The sequence below is a fragment of the Neodothiora populina genome, assembly GCF_041146345.1.
Source record: "Neodothiora populina strain CPC 39397 chromosome Unknown canker_contig_3, whole genome shotgun sequence".
In the NCBI taxonomy this organism is placed as follows: domain Eukaryota; kingdom Fungi; phylum Ascomycota; class Dothideomycetes; order Dothideales; family Dothioraceae; genus Neodothiora; species Neodothiora populina.
Genome location: NW_027191417.1, coordinates 562,445 through 589,278, shown reverse-complemented (window position 1 = coordinate 589,278; position 26,834 = coordinate 562,445). Strand labels below are relative to the sequence as shown.

The following is a 26,834-nucleotide window of genomic DNA, read 5'->3' as shown; positions in this document are numbered from 1 at the left end:
CATACGACTGGTTTTGTCTTTCAACCATACCTCCTCGACCTCGTATTTCCCCGTCACTCCAATACCCCACTAGTGGGGTGTTTGATCTGGGGCGGCTGCAATGAAGCTTTACCGCTATTGGTGGAGAATTTAGCCGGGCGATTTTTCCGCTCGCTGTCACGTATACATTTCGCCGACTGGCGGCGCAATAGAGCCGGAGAGGCGCATTATTTAGGCAGTGTAATTATACGACACATTTGTTTACTATGTCACACATCCGGCGCGATTACCTTCGGCATTCGAAGTAAGTGACTGGTGACTCTTCTCTTTATTCGACAGATTCTATACGCAGGAGCACTAGGTCAAAACAGGTGATAGCGCTGGAAATATGAACTACTCTTGCATTTATCAAGCATTCCACCCATAATCGAGGTATACAGCACTAAGTATCTCGAGGTCGAGCAATCCCCATTGTGTCTGCTATGAGCACGCTATACATGTTCGTAAGCAGAGCAAAGGACCCCGTCTCTCCAGACAGCTCTAAGATCAAGTGTATGATCTATGTTCTCCAGCGGGTTTCCCTCCACCAGCACGAGGTCTGCCTTCAATCCAGGAGCAATTAGCCCACGATCGTGGAATCTAAACCTTCTCATCGTCGTTGAAGAAGCCGAGCGTAGAGCCTCCAAAGGAGTGAAGCCGCACTTGTCCACGAATAATGCCATCTCCTGGTGTATAGAAAGGCCCCAAGCAGTTCCTATAGCCGGCCCTGCCGCGTCCGATCCGCTGAGAAGTGTCAGTATAACTTGAGTGCTAAAATGGATGACCGTGTCTACGAACCAGACGATATCTACGCCAGCAGCTTTTAGTTGACGCACACTCTCATATGCGTTTTCAACTGTACATCCCTCGGCTGCCATGCTCATGCATTGGCACAACCTCGCTTTCTCAGACTCCCCAAGTAAGCTCTGCACGCGTGGATCATGAGCATATTGCTCTTGCAAAGCACGTCCTTCTTGCGTCAGACTGCCTATGGCTGCAAGTGTAGGATTGCAATGGCTGAATTTCCGTCAATGTTGATTCTCTGATGAAGAGGTCAGGCATAACTTACGCGTTGTTGAGCTTGTATGCATCAACCAGCTGCTTACTGGGAGGCTTGTCCAGAAAAGTATGGGTCAATCCATCGACACCTGCGTGAAGTATAGCCACGGTATCGTCATGAGCGAGACAGTGCGCCACGACAACGAGATCGTTAGCATGAGCAGCTTTGATCACCGCTTTCTGTAATTTGATGTCTGGCAAATTCGGTTTGACCAGGAGACCACTGCCACTCTCGTGCATCAGCTTGATATAGTCGACATGGTCTTCCTTGACACGTTGATCCACGTAAGCCTGTGCGTCTGCTTCACTTTCCAGCTTGGGCCATAGTGCTATCTCCGCAGCTGTCTGGCATTGTGCCTCTGTCAGCAACGTGATCATACTCAATATCAGGAGTATGATCCAGCAATACCTCGTCGGATTCATCATGCGCAGTAACCACGGCTTCCGGCCATCCTCCTTTGATCGTTGCAGCCAAGCTGCACGTCTTGAAGTCTGCTACACCCTTGCTCTCAGCCTGCTTCCTGAGCTTGACCACATTGTGAGGCTCGTTCTGCATATCGCATACGGTCGTCACTCCGAACCGAAGGGATTGTGGTAGAGCAACGGGGTTACCCTTGTCAGCGTGGATATGTGCATCAATGAGGCCTGGCAGCAGGGTATGCCCAGGCTTTGATATGACTGTCATTGACGGACTCGGTGGATCGATGCTTGATCTCGACACCGAGTTTATCTTGCCTTCTTCGACCAAGACACTTCCATTAGGTATTTCCTCTTCTCCGGTGAATATACGGACATCCCGAATCAGGATTGAAGCCATGACGAATCTGCGGCAATGCAAACTGCTGGAGGAGAACAGTCCTAGTCCTCTATGCCGGAAGCCAGATTATATAGAAATCCAGGGCACTCCATTGCAAGCCGGCCATCGCATGGTATATAACAAGGCGGGGTCATGTCGTACCTTGTGCAGCACTAAAGATAGGTCCGCCGTGCTGGAGGATTATTGGTGCTGTAAAAGGTAAAGGCCATGTCGCATCACAACACTACGGGTCGGCCCCGCGAAGCCCAGGACGCAAGAACCACCTTAGGGACTCATCTTCGATCTGATCTGTACAGGCAAGCTGGGGAATCAATCCCTTTGGGTCATTCGGCGAAGGCTTCAAAAGGTGCCATCTATGTCTAGCCTGTTGTTCTTACTACCTGAGTTTTCGAGGCTGTTCGGCTGACGAAGCACGTGTTGTACTACATCTTCCATGGCCAGAGTGGTAGCCTACTAAGTTACTTAGCCTGATATTCGTGGTAATCAATTAATGTAAAAGTCTTCATATCGTAATTCGTCACACTCTCTCGAAGCTCAATAATTCCCACCGTGTCCAGATCGATCAAGAAATATGGCCAATTCACGTATCGATGTGCATGCACACTTTCTTCCTCCCGACTACTTCCAAGCTTGTCTGGACAATGGATATGCCAACCCGGATGGGATGCCTGCTTTGCCAGTAAGCCAGATCGAGTGGGTGTCTCGATACTCGCTAAAGACAAGCACTTCTAGAAATGGTCCACTGAAGCACATCTCGACTCAATGTCCCGAATTGGTATCAGTAAATCAATCCTGAGCATCTCTTCTCCAGGCACATACCTGAAAATCGGGGACAAGCAGCTTGCATCCACAGTGACGAGATACTGCAACAACTACGCTGCATCGCTGAAGAAGCAGTATCCCTCGAAATTTGGATTCTGGGCCTCTCTACCACTTCCTGACATCGAACTCGCCCTCGCGGAGATTCCACAAGCGATCGAAGACGGATGTGATGGTTTCGCCGTAAAGACTAACCACCAGGGACACTACCTTGGTGATCCACTGTTTGACCCGGTATTCGAGGAGTTCAACAAGCGGCGAGCGATTGTCTTCATCCATCCTACTTCTCCATGCATAGCGTGCGGAGACGGCAAAGAGCCCATAAAGGCAGCACCACTCCACGCAAACTTCCCGAACCCTATGATCGAATTCTTCTTCGACACAGCGCGATGCGTGACGAACCTGTTCTTATCTGGGACTGTGGCCCGCTACCCTGACATCACCTATGTCATTCCGCATGCCGGGGGCGCTATGCCTCCAATTCTCCCGCGCTTCACGGGCTTCTCGACGTTGGTCCCTGGGCCATGGACTGGAGTGGCTGAAAAAGAAGCGAGACAGGCTTTCAACAAGCAGTTCTACTTTGACCTTGCAGGTTTTCCATTTTCCAATTCATCCGAGGATGGCAAACCTTCCGGGCAATTGGTCGGGCTTGTGCAAGGGTGTGGCGTGAGCTCGCAGCGGCTGATGTATGGATCTGACTTTCCTTTTACGAGCGTAGAAGGTGTGAATATGCTTGCTGGACAGATGAATACTGGGGTGAAGAAGATGTTCAGTGATGATGAAATTGAGGCGATCTATCATGGTAATGCTCAGCGGCTTCTGGATAGGCGACAAAGTGTATGACTTAAGGTCGCACTGGAGTCATGATGCACGATTCAAATTACCATAATCAGTGAATGTTGAATCTATTCATGAGCTACTTCTGATTCTCAAACTTGAGACCACCTTCTTGTCGAACTGCACCATAGATACCGGCAATATCACCCTTGCTTCCCTCGTGTTCTTTCACTTCAGCAAGATGCGCATCCGCGACTTCGACACCCTTCATACGACAGCCATGTGTCTTAGCCAGAGCCATGGCGTGCCCTGCGTCTTTCCTGGCCAGGTCAACCGCAAACAGGGGCTCCTCTCGCTTGTAATAGTCACCCTCGCGCATACGGTTCGAGTAGGCAGTGTACGGGCCAGGGAACATTGCCTCGATGAATTGGTGCAACCTATCGGATCCAAGACCCGATTTTTCGGCCAGAACATGGCCCTCGGACAAAGTCTCAACCATGTTGAGGATGAAGGTATTTCCAATGATCTTCAAGCGCGTTGCTGCACCTTGTGGCTCGCCGGAGTAATCAATGATTGCTCGACCCATGACACCTGTCGTGTAGGGCTTCACTTTGTCGACGGCAGCAGCGGAACCAGCGAGGACGCATATGAGCTGACCACTAGTTGCCATTGCCGGGGCTCCAAATACGGGACAGGCAACGAACTCTGCACCGGCATCTGTCACCATCTTCGCTAGTTTGTCTGTAGTGTCAGGGTGCACGGTAGAACAATCAACAAAGAGCTTGCCCTTGGGGCTGCCCTCCAGGGCACTTCCGATGGTCTCTTCGATGGCCTTGTCATCGCCCACGCAAGTGAAGACGATGTCTGCAGGTTTCACAGCCTCGGCGATGCTCGACACTGCCTTGGCCTTGTCTGCTCCGAGTTCTTGTGATAATTGCTCGGCTCGTGAGCTGGTCCTGTTGAAGATGATAACAGGATTCCCTCCCAGGTCAGCTTTTTCGGCCAGGTTCTTGACCATGCCCTTGTATCGGTATTAGAGTACGGGTCTTCTCGCCAATTGGGTGAGGGGACTCGACTTACTCGGCCCATGTTGCCGAGGCCAATCCAAGCAAGTTGAGGTGCCATGTTGTGCAGCAGTGGTCTTTATCCTAGGTCTGGGCAACTGAAAAGCTATCGATCACCCTATGAAGTTTTCCGATGCTGTGTATGTGAGATACGAAGATCACAAGATTGAGCTGCTTATATATCTGAGCCTCAAGTGTTCAATGGTGCCTCATCTGGTATATATCGATGACGTCTTGGCGCCGGATTTCCGGAGGTAAGGTTGCATATTGACCGAGATGCCTGCCGAACTGCTGAATGCGAGCTCCGTGATAGAACACGATGGGATATGTTTGACCCTGTGTTTTGGATTCAAAAGATATCAAGGCCGGCAAGAGACTTTGAGTATGCAAGGCCCTCCACTTTCTTGACATATTCGCCAGTGACGAGCGAGGAGCAATCTCGTTACAGATGTGACAGGGTTGCCCCCTCCTGCCTGCACGCGGAGCGTCGGCGTGGGGAATTTAGTGATAAGATAAGGTAAGTAAGTGTCCATAGTATGACTGTGCTCTTCTGTGAATCTTTTCCCTCTTCTCTGTTGTTTCCCAGTCATACCTTTTATGGATGCGTGTGGAGGGAGAAAGCACTCGCCTGTGCATTTTTCTCGTCAATTGGTCTCGCAGCCGTGCAATGAGCCATGACAACATGGATTGCGGCATCTAGAAGAAGTGCATGCCATGAAGTAAGCTCTTGAGCGAGACATTTTGCGATAGACTTGGAACCAGGTAACGGCTGACTTACGAACAGTTCCTGACCTTCCACGCTGGTCGTAATGGACAGAGATGGCAGTGTACCGCTCGCTATAAATCATCACTATCACGACAGAAGGACGCTCAAGCCTACACAGCAGCTAAAAGTAGCAATGGACCCCGAGGGGACAAGCTTTTACAGCGGGTATGGAGATTTACCTGCTTTCCATTGTTGTTGATCAATCGTAGCTGAATGGGTGGACAGGACTTCTTTTTCGATATACTCAGCTCTAGCACTACGCGTCGTGACGCTAAACAGTATCTGGCTCGATTCAAGTCGCGTGAAAAGGACTTAGGCAAGACCAGCCCACCCCCAAAATCACACCATGGGGGCCAGGAAGATGTTAGCGATACGGGCGTTAATCTGGGTGGTCTTTACCTACCCACAAGAGCTGCAGCATCTAGTCCAACATTCACTAGAAGCGAGAAAGACATAGAAGTGCAGCGCGGGTTTGGTGAGGTGCATGTTGCCTTGGTCTCAATGCGGTCACCATATCTCATAGAAGATGACGTGTTGGACGGCATTGCCTTGACCCTTGCCCAGCTCGTTCGTTTGGACATGCAGATTGTACTTGCAATTGATTGCCATGAAGAAATCTCGTTGAGCGGCGATCGCTCCTTCAAGCATGTTTATCAACAACAGGGAGAGCGGGTCGTAGCTGCTATCGAGAGGCATAATAATGCAGGGGCACGTTACGTGGATTCAGCGATGACCATACAGGATCAAGGCGACAGAGATGAGTCCCTTGCCCAAGTCCAAGGCAATGTGGCCGTAGAGATACCTAAGCTCATCTTGGAGCCGTTGAAGAGAGGAGCCATTCCGGTCATACCCGCAATTGCGCACACGTCTACGTTCCGAGCGAGCCACGTATCAGCGGCAGAGATCATGCTAGCTCTTACACGTCTTCTTTCGGATATCGCGACCGATGCGCAGAAAGAAGCAGCGATTGATGCTTCGCTGGATAGAATCATCATGCTAGAGCCCATGGGCGGCTTACCCTCAGAACAGAGGGAGGACAGGGCTCATGTCTTCATCAACTTGGAACAAGAGTATGAAGACGTAGCTGCTGAGCTCCAGGATGGACATGCAGCTGCACCACATGCTGCGAACCTTAAGTTGCTCCGAGATTGCTTGATGCTTCTTCCGCCTGCGTCGTCTGCTCTACTAATCTCGCCAGAAGAGGCGGCGAGTGTGTCTCGCTCGACGAAGCAGCCTGATGCTATTGGCATTACAACAAGGCGTCAGAAGAATCCTTTGATTCACAATCTACTGACCAATAAGCCTATAATCTCTTCGTCCCTGCCTGTTGCTCGGCTTCCAGCGGTGGAAATATACTCTGCAGTGTCAACACAGGCATCGCCCACTCGGTCCACGCTCGTCAAACGGGGCATGCCACTCACGATCATTCCAGATCCACGTAAGCAGCCTTGGCTACCTCCGAAACCTGGTGAGAAGACTATATCCTTGGATAACCACCCCAACATCAACTTACCACGTCTTGTGGATCTGATTGAGGATTCTTTTCGTCGACCATTAGACGTACGTCATTATTTGCAAAGAATCGAGAACCGCATAGCCGGAGTCATCATCGCGGGAGAATACGAAGGCGGCGCAATACTCACATGGGAGATGCCCCCGAACCTTTCATCTCAAAGCTCTGACCCCGACGAATATGACCCGTCCCGCCTAGTACCGTACCTCGACAAGTTTGCTGTCCTGCAGAAGTCACAGGGCTCGTCAGGTGTCGCGGACGTCGTCTTCCAAGCTATGGTTCGGTCATGTTTCCCGCATGGTGTGTGCTGGCGAAGCAGAAAGACCAACCCCGTGAACAAATGGTACTTTGAGAGAAGCAAGGGCACGTGGGACCTAACGGACACGCAATGGACCATGTTCTGGACGGGCGACGGGGTCGTCGAAAGTCCCGAAAGGTGGCAAGACTACCTCGAGGTGTGCAGGAGTATACCACCCAGTTGGGACGACAACAAGGCACCAGACTAGGAATACAGCGTGATCATCACCCACTCCTTCCCTGTGTCTGCGCTGCGCGGGGGTTTGCTGCTTTCCACATACGTGAACTTCGCATCGTGGAAAAGAAAGCGATCACAAACACTCTTCACTACAAACGTGCCATCATCAGTCAGACTGCGTTCCGACGTGGTCGTCATGTTGTCGATCTACTGCAAGTTCAGACAGTCCTACCCCTGTACTGACTGCATCTTCGCCAAGCTTGACGTACATGTGGGCTTGCACAATCTGCACCGCGCAGTAGTTATGCGGTGAGTTGCCTTAGATAGTACCTATGCATCACACCAATGGAGTTTATAATTAGCGATACATACACACGTTTCTCGTTCGGTCCAGCACACACAGATCATGCGTTGCTCGCTCGTGCATACTACTGGGACGGAACAAAACATCTCCCTCCATGTGCCAGTTTCTCCGTGCCTTGGTCGGTTTTCTATTCACTTCCTTCTGCAGGTGTCCAGGCAGTCCAGCGTCGTTCCGAATAAGACCGAGTAAACCCGTCCGAGTCCGAAAACTCAGAATGTCCTAAGTGAACAGGATCTGGTATGCTGACTGACTGACGGACGATCATGCAAATATCGTGGGGGCTGGTGCATTGGCCATCCCGGTTTCCCTTCTTTGGAATTGCAATAGGCCATTGCGTACACCGCTCGTTGTTTGGGTCAGCTTAAGTCCGCTATGACAATATTCAGATGGTCACGATGAAGCCATGTCATAAACCACATCGCCTGACTAAAGGGGGTTTTTATTGTAAGCTAATAATATATGCCCAGTTAACTGAATTCCGAAACAAATTGATCCTCCACCCCGAAAGATAATCAAAGGAGCTACTCCGACGCCCGTTGTGATGCTTGCTTCCTATGACAGCCTAGGTCCAATAACATGAAGAGCAATAAAAGGAAAGAGGAAAGAGACATTAGATAGAATATGCTTCGTGTATCGTCATTTCGTTCGTCATGTGCTGGTAAGGTCTTCGTGAAACACATTCAACCTTTTGTTGAATGAGCCGTGTCAGCAATTAAACATAAAGTAAATGCAAGGCATAGAGCAAAAAGGCCCTGTTCAGGAGCATTGAGAGCTTCGAGACTAGCCCGATGATTGCTCGAAGCGCGGCCAAAAGCAGGTCAGGCACGATTGTGGCTGGACCTTGCGTCACCTCGATCCAAATGATCGTTGACTAGAGTCTGCATCAGAGCAAGGCAGTGACAACGTAGCCGTTTGACCAACTGTATAGATCCCTTGCTGATGGAGGCGAGCTTGGAAGTCGGAGGGATGCACCTTCTCTTTGATGAGTTCATGGTCACCCAGGGGGTTGATAGGATGGGATGATTTTATCACCTCTATTTGTAGGCGGCCCATCAGTAGGGCATGTCTTCGCGAGATGTGAAATACCAACCACGGCTTGTCTCACTGCCAATGTAGCCGGTGTAAGATCCGCACCCATAATGTCGGCTAGGCGCAGGACTTGGATAGCCCTCTGTAGGCGCAGGCTTGCTATCGATCTGCATTGATGTAGAGAAACCAGGTACTATTATGCTTGAGGGGGTCTCTATTTTCAGAGGGATAGGGATCCCCTTGTCGATCGTGTCCCTGTAATAGCGGTATGTATCGTGGTTTTGCATGTGAGCTAACTCCTCTCGAGCTAGGCTCGGCTCCAAGTGATGCTTGACATCAACGATGGGTTCGCCGTTGTTCAACGGGTTGTTGACAGAATAGTTACTGTTTGGAGACATCGAACTGTGGGAATAGGAGTAGGGTCGAAAGGCTCCGGGGTTGCCTGATCCCGTGTTGTAAGGGGTTGCCCCGTTTTGACCTCCTCCAGGAGAGCCATGTCCTGGACCACGTACATCATAAGTTCCAGGGTTCCCTCCGCGGCGACCGTGGCTGTTAGCGCTTTGGTCACTGTCTTTGTAATGGCTAGGACTCCGGCCCCGTACCACAAGCTTATCGCTTGGACGACTCGCGACCCGTGTCCAGTCTGGCTCGTTCGCATCATCTCCACGAACATCAGCAAGAAGCTCAACAACAAGAATGTAAAACTGTTGTGAGGCACGGCGCTTTCCATTGTTTTGCGTTGCACCCTTGAATTGTACTCGATCGAAAGAGTGCCTTGGAATGTCTCCTTGAACTGATCCGCTTCCATGTGGAAATCCACTGCTGGTAGGACTCATGGACAATTGGTTCGCTGAATTGGGTGTTTCCGGTGACTCAGGGTCTCTCTCATTCTGTAGTGGGAGGAAAGGGCATCCGTACATGCCATTCAACTGATATGCCGACATGCCCACATAGGTACTGTTTGGGTTCATGCTTGGAGGTACACCCGGCGATGAGGGTGCGACTCTGGTAATTGCGATAGGCGTTTTGTCACCCAGGTCTCGCTTGGGAGTATATTGCACCAGCTCCACATTCTTCCCTTCCTGTCCATCAATTGTTGCGGACAGATGCAAAGCAAAAGCCTTAATCGGCTTCGAGTCCAGATATAATAGAGTATTGTGGGCAAGGAACCCGAGATCGTACCAGGCATTGAGGCCAAAGTAGTTACGGCGGTAACATGTCCAATGCCCTTGAGCAGTGAAGAACCCTTTAGTAGGCATGACTTGAATATTGGGCTTCACGATGTCGCCTGTCGAAGTCACGATGGACCGCTCGGTCTCCATGGCTAGGAAAGGGAACATGTGCGATTGTTCCCCACTATTGGACATATCGGTAGGATCGAATAGAGAAGTTGCAGGGGTGAATGGTTGCGCCAGTGACGTGTCGCCGCTGCGAGGACTGGTAGAATACGCCGAATTCCCGCCCGCGTACGCGAGGTTGGATGGCATTAGATGTGTCGGTGCAGTTGGGTATGTGTAACCTTCACGTGAGACAGTGGATGGCGATACTGGATGGATCGCACTTGTATCTGCCCTCCAGCCGCTGTAATGGGTCTCTGATTCTTCCGCACTAAACCTAACCGTCAGCGTATGAATCTATCAGGAAAATCGCGCAGATCCTATGACGAATGTCGATAGCATACCTGCGTTGAGAGAAGTTAAGTGGTAGAAAGTACTGATGTTGTTGACCAAGCTGATAAGATGGCGTGAAGTGTTGAACCAGAGAGGACGATGCTGAGACCGGAGTGGTGGCACTAGATATTGTACCGGAGCCGTCTGTCAAAATAAAGTTTGTGGAACCTGAAGGGAGTCTGCTTCTACCGATCGTCAGTACAGGGCCCATGTTGTGTAACGTGTCAAATCAGATGTTGTATATGGCCGAGCAAAATTAACAACCGGAAGCTCCGATGGCGATGCTGTCACAACTTATTGTGCAAGCAGATCAGATGCATCGGGAAAACCGTGAGAGAAAAGGCTTGAAGATGTTCTCACAGTCGTGATGTGTAGTGAAAAGAGCAAAATTGAGGCTTGCATGTGCAACATATGACTGATACATGATAGACTGGAATGAAAGCCAAAGTAGGAAAAGCAGCACATGATGAGAGTGATGACGATGGTGATGATGATCATGAGCTAGGAACCTACTGGATGTCTGCAGTCGATGATTTGTCGCCGATATATTGCGAATTATTACTTGCCCCAGCAGTGTAGCTTCTGGGTTGTGGCCGATTCAGGCTATCATCACGGCGTAGTTGATCAGAACCGCCAGTGTGATAATTCTGTGCGCCAGCTTGAGCGTTCATTTGATCTCGACATTCCTGCTCCGAATTGTAATAAGGAGGAGATCCTAGTGGATTCAACAATGCTGCTCAAGTAGCAATGTCAGCTGATTGTGTTCTAGCATAAGTGTGAGTATACGAAGTGCTTGAATGCGCTATCTATGGTCTCGTACCATCCCATCGAATGTGTCTTGAAGTGGGCGCTTCGATGCTGACGACCATACTCGAACCGAAGGGATAATTGTACTAGACAAGCGAACCAGGAGACATGACATCGAGCACGAGTGATAAGCTTGAGATGTATGTTGTATAGCAAAATTGTAACGAAAAACGTCGAGAAAACTTACAATGATCCATCGATCCAGTGACGCCCAATAACATTCGATGTAATGTACGTCCTTCTACTTCTCACTCCGGTAGCAGAAAGTAACGGTACAGACAGGTCGCAACAGGTTCTGACCAAGCGCCCGGTTGTGCCTCTGTATGTTTGGTGGATGGTCAGAGACAGATAGAGCGAATTTGCAGTAGATCGTGTCGCAGTACAATGTTCTCGATATGTGAGTAATGACCAAGCGCTGACGCGCCAGCACACGCGGGACACGACTTGAGACAGGCTTGATATACCTCGGCGATTGAAATGCGGCAGATTGAGAGGCCTTGGGATATGAGTCGGCCTTGCGAGTCGGCCTTGACTACTGGTTCGAGACAGTGCTCTGAAATTTGCGAAATCGACAGTATCTATACGATATCGTGAGTAAGTCTCCAATATGCGTCTTCCTGGACAATATGACATGTCAACAGTGTTGACCACAGCGGCCAAATGCATAACCATACAAAGACGTAAAAATGAGAGCGGTGAAGACGTAGACATGTGGCTTATCTCATTATCTGCAACAAACGAATCATGCTTGAGTCGAAAACTCACCACAGGGATGTCGGTACTCAATTAGCGCTTGCCAAAATCGTGATCGGGGATGCGCGCTCTCTCAACGTCTGACTGCCTGATCGCAATGACAGGTATCCCACATCCCAGTCGGGATAATAGTCCAATTTCAGAGGTGATATGGGAATACACTCAAGGATTCACCGAGGGCGAATGATTAGTCAAAGCAGTAGAAGTCTGGAACGTAGAACGCTGCACTGTCATACGCTTGATCTGTCAGATGCTCGAGGTGCTGCAATGCTGGCTAGATCTGGCCAGATCAGGTGGGAGATCTGGATGTCAATAAGCAACAGTAGACACTCATGGAATAAGAGTAATTCCACGACTGATATCTAAGCGTACAGTTTGTTTAGGAATGGCAAACACCAATAGATCGGGAAGTATCTCTGAGAATCGTGGGAAGACCAAGATCAGTCTGACGAGATTTCTCGAACATTTAACCATGACAGCCAATACTCGAACTCTTCCTCCTCGACTGAGATGGGCAGGGAAGACAGCAGCTCACAGAACCCGACAGAGCGGTGCTTCGCTCAGCCTCGAAAAGACAGCGCGCGTCGGACTACAGCTTAGACCACCACCTGGCAAAAGATACCCGTCCCGAAGGATAGCTGCAGGAGCTTTAGCTTCAGGGAAGCCAGGGAGACAACGCTACAAGGACTCTCGGCTTTGGACCATGCATGATGGCACTCCTTACTGAGCGTGGTCTTCGTATCAAAGCTATTAGCTCGGCAGTGCCTTTGGCCATGCAACCCGTTTGGCCTGCAACGGCAACAAGGCGAGCAGTATCCAGAATGAGCTGCCTATTTTCTCATGAGCCAGTATAGCAGTTCCATGTCCGTTTCGCTACTGACACCCTGTCGATCGGTTCGTCACGCTCGCTCACCATGCACGGTGTTCGATAATTGGGGGAGTGGGGTGTATCGTTGCTTTAACCAGTAGATTGCCGTATCGACCATTCCATGATGAGCTCTTCGGCCCGGTCCTGCCGGTGAGAGGGATTGACGTAGGCCTTACAACAACATCGATCCGCTTATGTCCAAGCATAACTAGGTAAGGTATTCAATCAGAGGACCGCAGCGGGATTGCACAAGCTGTAACCGGGCTGATCAAGTGATCTGCAGAGGCGCTCTATGCTGTCCTGGGAGCTGGGTCTATGGCGCCACCGATTTGGACTACCATGCACCTGTCTAGATAATGATAAAGTGGTCTAAGCAGACCAAGGTAATCATCTCCCTTCTGTTCCGCCACCGCCCCGTGTTGCTGTGTCACGGCGTTCAGGAAGCCCCTTGCACCAAGCCATAGGGCTATAGACCCATCCAAAGAGGGCAAGCAATGTCCCAACTGGTATCTCAAGTGAAAAAAGATATTAGAAGTCGCTGTCGTGTCCTAGTAGTTGACATTGTCTTGACGATTGTGAGCAGGACGTCTGATTGGACGCTAATTGTGTTACTATCCGCAAAGGGCATAGTGATGTGTGTCGCCCTACCCGCAGCACTACTCCTCAATACCTTAGTGTTTACATTCCTCGCTGGCCTAGCGGCAGTAAATAGGTATGCATTACTTGGTAAAATATGTTTCATAACCGTGCTACCTGTGTGGGGATACGTTTGCCTTACCAGCGTTCCGGGGATAGATCCACCGAGAACAAGGGCCAATTATAGTGCGATATCTTCTACTGTAGCAAACCAACAACAGAGCATTGACCTGCGTCAGTAGTGATGAAACCTGGGCGGCTCAATTGAGCTCAATCTCCATTACATGGCTTCATTAGTTGGTCAAAACTGTCAAGACTGCCTGTCGCACAACTCTACCATATACTGACGTGTGTCTTCAATTGGGCGAATCGTAGCCGTCCGACCTTGCACAACAATGTGTTGTGACCACAGAGGTCTCGATTCCTCCAAGCAGAGACGCCACAGAAATAGCACTAGAATTTAAACTCCGCAGGTCGCCAGCAAATCATACGCAGGCTCTAAGCCGTCCATTCAAACACCTATGCATCAGCATTGTGTGTGTATATCCTAATGCCTTGTCGCGACGTATGATAAGGATACTCAATCGAGCCGCCTTGCTGGTAAAAGCAAATTACCGGCGTGCAGAAGGACCTTGTCTGAGTTTCTTCCACATAGTAGCTCATCTTGATACAGCAAACCTCATCAAGAGGCTCTCGTTACCTGTACTCCCTCATTATACCTGACTATATTCCGAGGCAAGTAAACTAAAAGGTGTAGGCGAGTACTCATGCATACCAGCTTCATAGCTGTCATGATTAACGAAGATTTCCTGCCATTATACTTATACTGCAGCATCCCTTCTCTCTAGATCGTGTGTAAGACACGGATGCGTTGCAACCTTTCAACGAACGTGAGCCCATCATTGTTGTACAAATCTGTCGATTGCCAGAGGCGGAGCACTATCTCAAGATGATGGTGTCTCTGGAGGTGACACTTAATCCTCATGTCGGCCAATTGGGGCGTTACATTCCATTTTCACGTTCCGTACTTCTTGTCGCACACATGCTGTCGACCACGCGGAGAGTAGAGCCTATTTGTTGCGTGGTCCTATATCTCCAGATCTTGCACACGGCAGCCTGCACCGGATTGCCTTCCCCGCTCATGGTGAGAGGCCGCAGGCGATCTGGTACATGGCAATTCAGGATGTCTGCTTGTCTGATAACGTCTAACCTGGTAGCTTGATTTCACATCCCGATTCCCCGACAAAGCTTTTATACCTTCTTAAGGTTATGTGATCATACTCGAATATGAGACGAAAATCTGGATTTCCGAGGCAACGGACAAGATAGGCTCGACAAGCCATGATTCCACAGCCAGCATATCATGATAGTTGCATGTACGCATCCATACCATCATCCTCAAGTCGAAACACATATGATTGGCTTGCAGCTTTCTCGAGTGCTCTGTGCTACCATACTGCCACCCACTACGCTTTTCTGCCATGATTGATCTGAAGCCCTTCACTCTCCAGCCGGTAAGTGCAGAAATTCTCGGGCCTGCGGTCTGAACCGTTACCCCCGTCAATGTCCTGATGAGCCAACAAGTGTAGTACAACATCATGTAGACCTTACGTGTCACAATGTGAGCCTGCTATGCCGATGTGACACAAGACCATGTCTTGATTCTCTAGGCGTCGTCACCTCCTTCTATATTAACCATAGTACACCCCGTCCAACAAAGAGGCAATCAGCTTCGACGGTTTAGCTGTCAGTCTCGCCTTCGCCCAGGTCAAATCTCATGCGCGACATATCGCACACATGTCACGATCCTCAAACTTGCAGTAAGACTCGACTAATCGGAGGAGCCCTCGACTGAGATTTCCGGATTGCCACTAATGCGATGACATCAACAGGCCTCACTTATAGCTAGTCACTGCAAGCATAAGATTGGACTCACTCTGCTCTGCTCTACTCGCGGCAAGCCTTGCTCCTTGTAAATTATCGGGGCGATGTAAGGCTATTTGCGGATGTCATCCTACAATTATATGACAACGGCAAACCTAGCCTCATCGAGTTTCTCGAGCCACGACCCTGACACAAAGCCGTCAAGCTACGCAATGCACATGCATCCTTCAAATCTCCTAATTGGATTGCAATGATCATGTTGTGTGTGCACCGTACTGATACTGGTATGGGAGTATCTCTTCATACACTTTCCAGTGAAAGCTGATCACGAGGAGTAGACATTTGGCGTCACTCACGTGTCAACCACAGCATGTGATCATCCACTATGTACGGGCAAGTCAATGTTTGGGAAGATGTTGAGAACCTCTTGATAGGTCCTTCTATAGTTATGATCGCTTCATGTGAGCACAGGCATGACGTCCGTTACTGCTGTATCTACTCCTGGTACAGCCACAAACTCAACAAGCTAGATGTGCTTGAAGGATCACCAGTCACTCATACACCATCAGCATGTTCAGACTCGGATGAGTATGACACAGTTTTGGCGCCTAAGCCCCTATACTTGCAAGCTGATTCCATGGCTAAAGCTCTGTACGCTAGCTCTGAGGCGATGTGTGGCTGATACCGGCCAAGCATGTCGAACACAACTCAAAATGGTGAAGGAAGATCAAAACTTCATTCACAGCCCCGTCTCGTTGGATAGAGTACGTAGTCAAGATTGTAGCACCATTACAACTTATCTCACAGACCACGGAAAATGCAAGATCCAGCTGAGCAACGTTGTAATGGTGCAGAAGACTGGCTGACGGAGCCCGGTGCATGCATTGGGCTCCTGGAAACATTCAAGGGATGAGACGTCTTTTCACCGGATGGCCAATATTCTACGACTTTACTTAGAGTGTGGGTGTCATGGATGGTGCTAGTGATGTCTCGGGAGAATTAGATTATGGCATGGTCGACGACTGTGAGTAGGACGATACACCGCCTCCCTCAAGTCTGTTTGGATTAGCACAAGCTCACAGGAACACTCCGAAGAGAAGTCGTGTCTGCTTCCCCGTTCATGCTCATTGACTCATCGTCTAGTCCAGGGTACTTCGGCAGGTGTACTTACAAAGCACTACATTGGATACTTAGGTGAAGGACAATAGGGCAAGAAGGCGAGAGTCTAGTCTGTAACATGGATCGAGTCACAGCTGCCATCTGTTTGCGAATCACCGCTAGCACTGTGAATATGACCCACGCTAATCCAGCAACGACAAGACTTTCCAGTCACCGTTGTTGTATAGCTACCCAGGTCATGCGCATCGATGGAGCCTTGAGGTAAGGCCATCCATCCTGGACACCAACAAAACAGACGATGTATATCATGACAACATTCAGGTGTTCAGGGTCTATGTCCATTCTGGCAAGCGGTGCCTAATGCACGTCATCCTCAGCGTGGCTTCTCCAGCCGCCTGCAGGGACAGACGAATAACAGCACAATAATCTATACCTAGATAGATGATATGCGAGACATATGGTCACATTGCCAGAGACATGCTCATGCGCTGACCAGGAAAGCAACAAGACAATAACGCAAACTTACAGTGCTCCGTAAACAAGATCTCTATTACGTGCAGGAATGATGAGCTGTATGAGTCAGACGCAGTTCTGAAACCACAAAGTAAGGTATGGCATGAAAATGATCGCCTGCGTTAATCGAAAAGGAGAGGAAGGGCCAGCTTGCCTTACTCACCTCGGCTCACATACATAGATGCTTGGTGATCGAATCTATACCAATGGAGCTATGTCAAGGCGGATGCAGGCTACCTATCGGGAGTTCGATCCACTGTTCGCCTTGCCCACTCTAATCCATGTCGAGCTCTCCTGTCGCATCACGAGCTACGTTTATCAAACAGCCATAACTCGGTAGTGTATGTTCTGATGCACCCACGGAAATGTCAATGTTGTTGGAGTGGCTTGCCTCATGGTGATCTGTTGCCCGAAGGCAGTTGTAACCGAGATAAGTTCGTCAAGACTTTCTACATACGTCACTCTATACCCTGCCCGTTCGCAGCTGCGCCGTGATCGGTGTCGCATACCGTTTCCTCAAGCTATATTTTCTTGAGCAACAACACCGTCTCATCGTGTTTGAGTCCACACCCAGGCGTAGCACAGCTAATCGCGCGGATCGGAGACCTTTGTTTTCTGGACATATCGAAGACATCTCCGCGACCATGGACCGTCTACCAATCGACAAAGACACCATTCGAGACTGGCTGACATGGTCATTCAGCCCCTCCATCTCGGCGATAGTGATCACATTCCTCATATCGATCCTGTTGCCGATATCCATACACTTGTTCATGTACCGGGCCAAAGCGGTGACTGTGGTACCTTCGTTCCTGCTTGTTGGACCCAGTGGCGCTGGGAAAACGACGCTGCTTACGAGAGTATGTGCATCAAGGCGGTCATGCCAACACAATATTGATACAATGTGGATGAGAAGCTCACGGTCTCCCAGTCCGAACACGGCACAGCAGCATCAACGCATACCTCGCAATCTCCACAGGCAGTGACGTGCAGACTGCCTAGCTCCGTCACGGCAAGATCGTCTCAGTACCGTGCAGCAGACGACCCGTCGAAAGAAAAGGGTCGACAATTTGAACTAATCGACACGCCTGGTCATGGCAAGCTGCGCCATCACGCGTTTACGGCTTTGGAGTCGGAAAAGAGGCTACGAGGGTTGATATTCGTCCTGGACTCGGCGGCCGTAGCCAGCCCGGCTGGCCTGACAGAAGCTGCCATGTACCTGCATGATGTGCTACTTGCATTGCAGAAGCGACACACGGCATCCAAGACCAGCAAGGGTCCCGCTTCCATCCCCGTCCTGATTGCGGCTAACAAACTGGACATCTTCACCGGGCTCCCGGCTCAAGTCATCAAGAAGAAGTTGCAGCAGGAGATCACCAACATCAGAACTACACGGGCAAAAGGACTTCTGGACAGTGCCACTGGTTCAGAAGGCGAAGATGAGGAGAGAGAATGGCTCGGTGAGGGAGGTGAGGGAGTGTTCAAGTTCAAACAACTGGAAGAATCAGAGATCGAGGTGACGGTGCTAGGCAGCATTGCTATTGGCGACCAGGCCCAGACCGATGAGATGCTGCAATGGGTTGCGCAGCAGATGTGAGCAGTTCAGAAGTCTTGAACAAATCAATACTGCTTTGATCGCACTCTTGACCGGTGTAGATACCTACATGGCCCTCCTGATTGACGAATTGGTGCTGTGCTGACATATTGATCCTCTGACACCAAGACACTGCACCACTCAGACTGACGGGAGAAGACTTTCTGCCAATGCACCTTGCATCAAGATGGCAGTCGATGGCGCAATCGCATCTCATCCTCTGCACTTGTCCAAATCTTGTATGCTTGGCGCGCGCTTAGCCACGGAGATTGAGATAAGATAAGGTTTGCCTCACATTTGGAAGCACCCATCACCCCACCATCATCCCTCTTTGTCCTCTTTACCTCGTGACCTGTCTAATAACTCACGTTTATCAACCGAAAGCCCTAGGTTCGATGACCACCAAGTAGAGTTCTTTCTCTTAACAAAGCACTACAAGAGTCGCTCCAGCCATCATACCTTCCACGACCGTCTCTCCCTTCAGGCAGACCACCGGCTCAAGCACGTCGCCATCATGTCGATAAAATCACATCCCCGCCACCCGCCAGTGGTGATGCAGTCAGTGACCGAACAGATTGGCAATACACCTCTCGTTCGACTGAACAAGATTCCTCAGTCTCTGGGTCTGAAGCCCACCATCTACGCCAAGCTCGAGTACTTCAACGCAGGGGGCAGCGTCAAGGATCGCATTGCGTTACGAATGATTGAAGGAGCTGAAGCCTCGGGTCGGATCCATCCCTCGAAAACGACACTGATTGAGCCTACTTCTGGCAACACTGGCATCGGTCTCGCTCTTGTCGGTGCCATCAAAGGCTACAAAACAATCATTACATTGCCTGAGAAGATGTCGCCCGAGAAAGTCGCCGTGCTCAAAGCGCTGGGTGCTGAGATCATCAGGACACCTACACAGGCCGCATACGACAGCCCTGAGAGTCACATCGGTGTTGCAAGACGCTTGGAAAAGGAGATACCAGGTGCTGTCATCTTGGATCAGTACAGCAATCCTGACAACCCACTGGCACACGAGCTGGGCACGGCCGAAGAGATCTGGAAGCAGACAGAAGGGAATATCACGGCCTTGGTTGCCGGCGCTGGCACGGGAGGTACAATTACTGGTCTTGCCAGGGGCCTCAGGAAACACAAGAAAGACATCAATATCATCGCTGCGGATCCGCAAGGCAGTATTTTGGCCTTGCCAGCGGCGCTGAACGACGACTTCAGAGACCGACCCTACAAGGTCGAGGGTATTGGCTACGACTTTATCCCCGACGTCCTCGATCAGAAAGGTGTCGATACATGGTACAAGACTGACGACGTCGTGAGCTTCGACTTTGCTAGGCGTCTGATAAAGGAGGAGGGCCTGCTTGTGGGAGGAAGCAGTGGCAGCGCCATGGCTGCTTGCGTACGCGCATGCGTTGATCTCAAACTCACCAGCGATGACACAGTTGTAGTCATCCTACCAGACAGCATCAGAAGCTACCTCAGCAAGGCAAGTCCACGCAAGCTTTGTTGATGTCTGCCCCAATCTAGTGACATGACTGACATTTCCGACAGTTCGTCGACGATGACTGGCTAGCCGCGAATGATCTTCTTCCACCAACACCACCTCGCTCTGCACCCTCTTCACCTGACGTCAAGCCCTCCGACAAGGACGATGGCTACGGCAACGCTACCATCAACGACCTCCGTCTGAAACCCGTGACTACCATCTCGGCAAACTCGCACTGCGGTGAAGCCATCGAGACCATGAGAGACAAGGGTTTCGATCAGCTGCCTGTTTCATCCTCTTCTTCATCGCGCCTCGTAGGCCTGGTGACTCTTGGAAACCTCCTCTCCTATCTTTCCTCCGGTCGTGCTTCTGCCGATAGCCCTGTCAGCGATGTCATGTTCAACTTCACCAAGCTGAGCGAGATCGTCACTAACCCTCAACTTGTGGATATCAAGACTCCTGAGGAGAGAGCCAAGAGTGTCGCCACCTCGGAGCAGGAGAGTCATCCTAGCAGAAGAAACTTTGTCGAGATCACAAAGGACACCAAGTTGAGTGCACTCAGCAAGTTCTTCGAATGGAACTCGGCTGCCATAGTCACCGAGCAGGCATCGGGGGACAAGAAGGGGCTGAAGGCTGTAGCTGTCGTGACGAAAGTTGATCTCTTGACCTGGCTAGTGAAGCATGGCAAGAACAAACAGAATGGGAGCAAGTAGGACGGCGTCCAAGGGAGGAATTCCAATGCATTATGGTAATGAAATGGTTACATTGAAACAAATGCACTACAGAGGGCGATTAGACTCAAGGAGATAGGTACGTTCAGCTCTTATCCCAGAACGTCAATGCATACTGTATTTTATCTGACCGCACGAAGGTACATATGATGCTAGAAATCTTAGCGATAGCCCTCCCTAGGTCTCGGAGTCACCATTCGTCTTGTCTGTGTCTACGCCCTTACCCACGGTAGTTATGTGAGAGGTCGAAGTTGTATTCCATGGCTCGTGCACGAGGATGTCGCTCCTGCCTTCACTGGTCCAGGCAGGTACGACGTCTACGACATGTATCTGACCTTCACTCAACCTTCATCTCTTCTGCTTACCTATCCTATCTTGTTCCAGGTAATGCATCTTACCATCCTCTCGTGCTCGGATTGGCCCGTCGCTACTGTGCTTCACTCAGCCCTCATTTCACTCTGAGTGTGTAGTGTATCGCTGAATTGACCCCTTTCCCCTTTTCATTTGCTTTTAATCGAAATCACATCTAGGCAGACGCGCAAGTGATCTATAGCGTGCTGCGTCCATCGGCCTTCCACCTGGTCTGAACCTTTTCATCAACAATTTTACAGACTTTAACGTTTCATGTCCGATCTGACGAGCAGACATAAGCATACCATTTCGTAGTGGTATCCCTTGCGGTGAGAACAAGGATACATCCAGCATCGGATCTTCACTTTGATCTGCACTGATAGTGAGTTGTATTCCATCAGATCCATCAAGCCAGCAGTATTGACCGAAACCCAGTTTGCAATGTCTCATCATCCTCGACGCCGTCTCCTAGGTGAGAATAGGGCAGCAGGTGCGGACGAGACAGACAGAGACTCGACGAGTCTCGCAGATGAGATAACAGAACTACCGAGAAAGATTCATCGCACCGAGGAAGTTGCTGAGCGTTCAATGACGTCCTTGCGCACCAACACGCATGGCCAGCGTGCACGTAGTTTCGATCCTACTGCACCTTTTCAGCAGCAGACCCAATCGGCGCTGCCCCACTCGACCTTCTCCTTCACCAGTACGGCGACCTCCACCGCTGTCGTCTCTTTCCTATCGCACGCGAATGCGATAGAGGATATGGGCTCATCGCAACAGAACGATGAGAGTCAGGTGCTCGTCTCGCATCGTAGTCTAATCCAGCTCGAAGACATCAACGAACGCGCGATTGTGCCATCTCAGCGCCGTCACCGGGGTCACTCGTTCTCTGATGACTCTTCAAATCCCTCAAGACCTACTCCTGTCCCGAGCGCTGATCCCTCGGCATTTGACCAGGGACGGTCGCATGCAGACACGCATATGCTACAGACAAGCCGTCAGAGGCGACCAAGATCCCATCTCGCTGGGATGTCAGGGCTCATTGCAGATGACACTCCTGCCGATACTTGGATCGCCCCATGGACTCGCACGTTAACGCGTTTCCCACCGCTCCCGGTCAATTCCGCGCCCGCTCCGCAGACCTCGGGAGAGAGTGACCGTGACACTGTCATCGAGCTTGGGTTGACAGACACTGTCACTTCGAGAACTCTTCGGCAATATCAGCGAAGAAAGGCTGCGGCGCAGGCGAAAACATGCATCATCTGCTGTGACGACGAAATCACAACATTGATCCAGCCCTGTATCGAATGCAGGAGTCCCTACTGCACCGATTGTCTTGGTAGGATGTTTGCGTGGGCTGTACAGGACAACACGATGATGCCACCTCGTTGCTGTACAATGATTCAGCTTTCCGTAGCATTGCCCTACATGACCAAGGAAGATGCACAACGCTTCCGCTCCAAGTTCGAAGAATGGCTGTCAACTTCAAAGACCTACTGCCCCATCGAGTCGTGCTCGACCTTCATACCGGATCGATACATTGTCTCTCCTGTTGGGCCATATATAGTCGCCTGGGAAGTATTGGAGCCACAATTGGTATCGATAATCCAGACCGTTCTCGCCATAGTTGTGGTCAGGTGCTATGGAGGTTCGTCATCTCCCGAAGAGGCCGAGAGTCGCGAATGGAAGAAGGCTGAGGAGCTATTCCTGTCCCTCAAATTTATCGAGATGCGGCTTGAGACACATTACTATTCGGCTCTGGAGCGCCTGACTTACGACATTGACCTGTTTTTGTCTGATGACGATGTATCTGATGATGCCGAGTCCGAGTATCTTCGCACCGCGGGCGTTCGGCTGAAGGACTTGTTCTATGCCGAGCTTGATCAGGTCAGAGGCGACCTCAAACGCAAAGACTCAGAAGCTCACCCCGAACGTGATTGCTTTGCTTGCCCAAAGTGCCGCGCCAGTATCTGCCTTTCATGCAAAAAAGTCGCGCATCCAGGTGTGGCGTGCGCCCCTGATACTACAGAGGAGGATGCAGCCATGCTACAAGCCTTGGGCTACAAACAGTGTCCCAAGTGTGGGCAAGCGGTCAAGAAGATGTATGGATGTCGCCACATCCAGTGCAATTGTGGAGCACACTGGTGCTACTACTGCACAAAACCAATCCAGTTATGCAACTCAGAGGGTTGTGATTCGGACGAAACCGCTGACTACGAGGAAGACATCCACAGTGATTACTCTGATCTAGATGAGATGGATCAGGCATCTCAAGTACCTGATGATGGTTCGAAGCGTACTGCTGATGCTGCAGCTGTTGCGCAGTCACAGCGTCAGGAGATGGAGGAGGTTCCATCCTTGGGTCTTGCGGCACCACTTGACACGAGCATGACTGAAGCCACCAAATTTGACCTTGATGCTGGAGGTGCTCGGAGATGGGAGGGCAATCTCAATGTGGGTCGAGAGCCTGACGAACCCAATGATGCAGATACCGCATGGTTCTGCGAGCACTACTTCCAACGGCACAACATCGAGGCTAGGAAGATCGCTACCGGTTACCCGCTAAAGCTCGAATGTAATCGCTGCTTCACAGTGGTCCACGCGAAAAAGAGACCCAACCAGAAACATGGAGACGCCCGCGCGAAGGCAAAGGCTCGCGCAGAGGAGACTGAATCTGCCGATGACCAGCAAAGAGCATGGTACTGTTTTTGCTGCGGTCTTGTTGTGTGCAAGCATTGCAAGTCTTACTATGAGAGAGAAAGGGGTGCGAAGACACCCATTTCCGGCCCAAGAAAGAGCCAGGCCTAGTGCGATGGTGTAGTCCTCATCGGTTCCTCCGCTTAGCTTTACTTGCAACAGTAGCCCTTTATAAAATGCGACACGAATGCTTCAGTGCTTTACCATATTTTTGTCTGAAAGTCTATTTTATCTCTATTATCGTACAGGACATCTAAAGGACATAACCTTGCATCGAGCGCGTTTTGTTTTTGCAAGCGCACATATGCAAGAAGGAAACAGCTATTGCTCTAGTCCCTAATCCAAGACCCAGTGACCAGCACATGCACGATCCCAACCATAGACTTTTGTTCTTTTGTCCCAAACCACCCGGAAAGAAGCCCAAAAAGATCACTGCTTGGGCGAGAAGAAGAAGAATAAAAGCAGAAAAAAGACTAATTCTTCTTCTTCTCCACAGGCTTCCCCTTCTGCCTCTTCTCCTGCTTACTGAGTTGCGCCTCGACGCCGACACCGCCAAACACCAGCCCGACACCCAGCCACTGCATGGGCGACAGCCGGTGGCCGAACCACACCACAGACAAAATCATGGTCAGCATCTTGCGCGTCACGGTTACCGTTACCAGAAGCAGAGAGCCGAAGGTCGAGAGGGTGTAGACTTTCGATTTCGGTCAGTACTAGTCTCTCTCTCCGTGATTCCGTTCGCGGGGAGGAGAGGGAGGAGGGGAAGGGTGAAAACGACTCACAGATGAAAACCTGGCCCAGCGCGCCACAAGCCGCGAAACCCAGAATATCCCAGCCAACACCAGGGTGTCGACTGACAAAGTCCAAAGCGCGGGATAATTCCCCGTCGCCGGGCTTCATACCAAAAAAGGCGCCGGCTTCGGTGACGGACAGAAAGGGCTCGAACATGAGATATGTCGTCGTCATGAGCGTCGACAGGATGTTCAGCCCGCACATCATCTGCTGGCCCGTGTAGGGCCTGAAGGCCTTGTAGATGTGGTCTTGGGTGCTGTTTGTTAGGCCGTCGAAGAGGAGGTTTACGGAGAGCAGGGCGAGGCCGATCAGGCTGTTGTTGTCTTTGCTGCTCGCCGAGGATTTTGATGAGGGCTTCTTGGAAGGCTGGTGGAGGGTGAAGATGGCTACTCCTGCTGTCACGAGGAGCACCACTAGGTACTTGTACCAGGGGTATCGCCTTCCGAACAGCGTCACGTGCAGAAGCATCACGGGGAGCAGTTTGCACGATTTGGCTAGCGTGAAGGTGATGTAGTCGACGTACTTCAGACTCGCATAGCCGAAAGGAGACGCCAAGGAAGAGGTGAACGATACCATGAGCATGGGCAGCAAGATCTGTCGGGTCGGGTAGATGGGCAGGTCAGAGGGGGTTTTTCGAGATAGCAAAAGGTAGATGTAGCCCAGTGCGGCTGCGAAAATGGACTGCACGGTGTTGACCACTACCGGAGAGTGAAATCTCTCTGGCGAGGTGGCGGTTCCGTAGACGGTTGTCGTTATGCGCTCTTGCAGGATACCCCATGTCAAGCTATAATTCTTACTGTTATCATCACGCAGAAAAGGAGAACATATAGAAAAGGAATGCTTACAAGGATGCGTAGATACCCCCTACACAGATCATTAGGGTCGCCACTGTCTGGGGACTCCCAGAAGATGACTCCTTGGGCGTCAGAGTCTTGTTCTCGTGATCGAGGACTCCATCGTGCTCGGCAGAGCCATTGGGCTTCCTCTGCTTCAGCGCGCCATTACTGGCCATTTTCCTACGTTCGACTCGGTTGATACTACCGCCAAGATGCAAGCAATCGAGCCCGCTACACTTCTCTGCTTTTTTTCTTTGTTGCAAGTCCCAGGATTTGCCCTTGTGAAATATTCGGGCAAGCGGAGATTATTCGTACCACTAGACTATCTATCAGACTTATTGAAGAAACACACCCGAAGAGGAATCACGAATCGCGATGGAAGGTAAATATTTGATAAAGGGAGAGCACAGCTGTCTCGAAGTTGGATTTAGCGGCGTCGAGGAATGCACTAGACTCGAAATGGAAATGCTACAGCTGATGTCGCGTAGTGGAAAGGTGATGTGTTTTGGTGGTTGTCTGAGCATGGTATAACTAACTCATCGGACGACAGTTTATGTTAGGAAAAGACTAGGAAGGAAGGAACTGCGTGATTTGGGAATCTGTTCAGCCATGTCGTTCTGCTATCGTTGTTCCTATAATACGGCGACCTGTGGTAGGCGAGCGCATATACAGTACACGGGTACTCACAAAATTATAATCTCAAAGTGACCTAGCGCTAGACAGATACTGTCACTGTGTACCTATGATTCACTTGTTGCTTTCTACCCGAGTCAAAGTCAAGTCTCATGAGTCTAGAAGACTTCCCTCACAAAGCTCATGAAGAGGAGTGTGGTGTTGGTCATAAGTATCATTTTCCTGTCGTACGGTACGCTAAGTAAGCCAATCCGGCTGTTCGCTAAGCGATTATGGTTGGTGAATCCTAGTACACGAGTCGCGGTACAAAGACACAGTAGAGAGTACCCGACCTCAAGGTATCATAATCCGCGATTGGCTGGAAATAAGGTTGGCTATACTGATACCTGCAGGTGAGGTACCTCGTTCACAATATTCACAAATACAGACATAAGCAGGAGTTCCACTGCAACCCAATGAGAATAATCAGAGCAGAGCAGAGCAGAGCAGAGCAGAGCAGAGCAGAGCTTTCGCTGCAGCGCACAATAGATTAACTCCTGACTCAGCAAGCAGCGTCCAAAAAAGATGATAAAAATGCAGCAGCACTGCGCTGCACAGTTACCTGTATTATACAAAGTACAGTACCCCGAGCGATTCTCGAAGGTTCCTTGTCAAGCACAGACAATCGTTGGAAACTCTTTGCGAATAATGTCAGTGTCCGGGCGCGGCAACGGATGCCTGACTTGACCAGCTTAGTGAGTGTGTGTGCGAGTCGAGTAAG

The 26,834-nt window shown here is 50.5% G+C and overlaps 9 protein-coding genes across 10 annotated transcripts; 5 read left to right on the top strand and 4 right to left on the bottom strand.

The window, feature by feature from the left end:
- Positions 1–470: 470 nt before the first annotated feature.
- AAFC00_004606 (uncharacterized protein) lies at positions 471–1,894 on the bottom strand (the record flags this gene model as incomplete). The annotated part of the gene is made up of 4 exons (XM_069344275.1): positions 471–762; positions 817–1,035; positions 1,088–1,422; positions 1,487–1,894. The coding sequence occupies 4 exons, from the start codon at positions 1,892–1,894 to the stop codon at positions 471–473; spliced, it is 1,254 nt and encodes a 417-aa protein (XP_069196694.1).
- A 571-nt stretch (positions 1,895–2,465) lies between these two features.
- On the top strand, positions 2,466–3,556 carry AAFC00_004605 (uncharacterized protein; the record flags this gene model as incomplete). Its single annotated transcript, XM_069344274.1, has 2 exons — positions 2,466–2,573; positions 2,627–3,556. The coding sequence occupies 2 exons, from the start codon at positions 2,466–2,468 to the stop codon at positions 3,554–3,556; spliced, it is 1,038 nt and encodes a 345-aa protein (XP_069196693.1).
- A 73-nt stretch (positions 3,557–3,629) lies between these two features.
- AAFC00_004604 (uncharacterized protein) lies at positions 3,630–4,615 on the bottom strand (the record flags this gene model as incomplete). Its single annotated transcript, XM_069344273.1, has 2 exons — positions 3,630–4,511; positions 4,571–4,615. 2 exons carry the CDS (start codon positions 4,613–4,615, stop codon positions 3,630–3,632), a joined length of 927 nt encoding a protein of 308 aa, XP_069196692.1.
- A 613-nt stretch (positions 4,616–5,228) lies between these two features.
- On the top strand, positions 5,229–7,339 carry AAFC00_004603 (uncharacterized protein; the record flags this gene model as incomplete). 2 transcript variants are annotated; one of them, XM_069344271.1, is made up of 3 exons in its annotated part: positions 5,229–5,273; positions 5,339–5,485; positions 5,546–7,339. In XM_069344271.1, the coding sequence occupies 3 exons, from the start codon at positions 5,229–5,231 to the stop codon at positions 7,337–7,339; spliced, it is 1,986 nt and encodes a 661-aa protein (XP_069196690.1). The 2 variants fall into 2 exon arrangements, with proteins under 2 accessions (XP_069196690.1, XP_069196691.1); XM_069344272.1 differs by lacking the exons at positions 5,229–5,273; positions 5,339–5,485 and having other exon boundaries at positions 5,534–7,339.
- A 1,385-nt stretch (positions 7,340–8,724) lies between these two features.
- Positions 8,725–11,399, bottom strand: AAFC00_004602 (uncharacterized protein; the record flags this gene model as incomplete). The annotated part of the gene is made up of 4 exons (XM_069344270.1): positions 8,725–10,309; positions 10,383–10,556; positions 10,885–11,104; positions 11,366–11,399. The coding sequence occupies 4 exons, from the start codon at positions 11,397–11,399 to the stop codon at positions 8,725–8,727; spliced, it is 2,013 nt and encodes a 670-aa protein (XP_069196689.1).
- A 6,196-nt stretch (positions 11,400–17,595) lies between these two features.
- On the top strand, positions 17,596–18,548 carry AAFC00_004601 (uncharacterized protein; the record flags this gene model as incomplete). Its single annotated transcript, XM_069344269.1, has 2 exons — positions 17,596–17,811; positions 17,883–18,548. The coding sequence occupies 2 exons, from the start codon at positions 17,596–17,598 to the stop codon at positions 18,546–18,548; spliced, it is 882 nt and encodes a 293-aa protein (XP_069196688.1).
- A 511-nt stretch (positions 18,549–19,059) lies between these two features.
- Positions 19,060–20,747, top strand: AAFC00_004600 (uncharacterized protein; the record flags this gene model as incomplete). Its single annotated transcript, XM_069344267.1, has 2 exons — positions 19,060–20,034; positions 20,100–20,747. 2 exons carry the CDS (start codon positions 19,060–19,062, stop codon positions 20,745–20,747), a joined length of 1,623 nt encoding a protein of 540 aa, XP_069196687.1.
- Positions 20,748–21,557: 810 nt separating this feature from the next.
- AAFC00_004599 (uncharacterized protein) lies at positions 21,558–23,924 on the top strand (the record flags this gene model as incomplete). The annotated part of the gene is made up of 1 exon (XM_069344266.1): positions 21,558–23,924. One exon carries the CDS (start codon positions 21,558–21,560, stop codon positions 23,922–23,924), a length of 2,367 nt encoding a protein of 788 aa, XP_069196686.1.
- A 362-nt stretch (positions 23,925–24,286) lies between these two features.
- AAFC00_004598 (uncharacterized protein) lies at positions 24,287–25,617 on the bottom strand (the record flags this gene model as incomplete). The annotated part of the gene is made up of 3 exons (XM_069344265.1): positions 24,287–24,507; positions 24,596–25,389; positions 25,451–25,617. 3 exons carry the CDS (start codon positions 25,615–25,617, stop codon positions 24,287–24,289), a joined length of 1,182 nt encoding a protein of 393 aa, XP_069196685.1.
- Between the last annotated feature and the right edge of the window lie 1,217 nt (positions 25,618–26,834).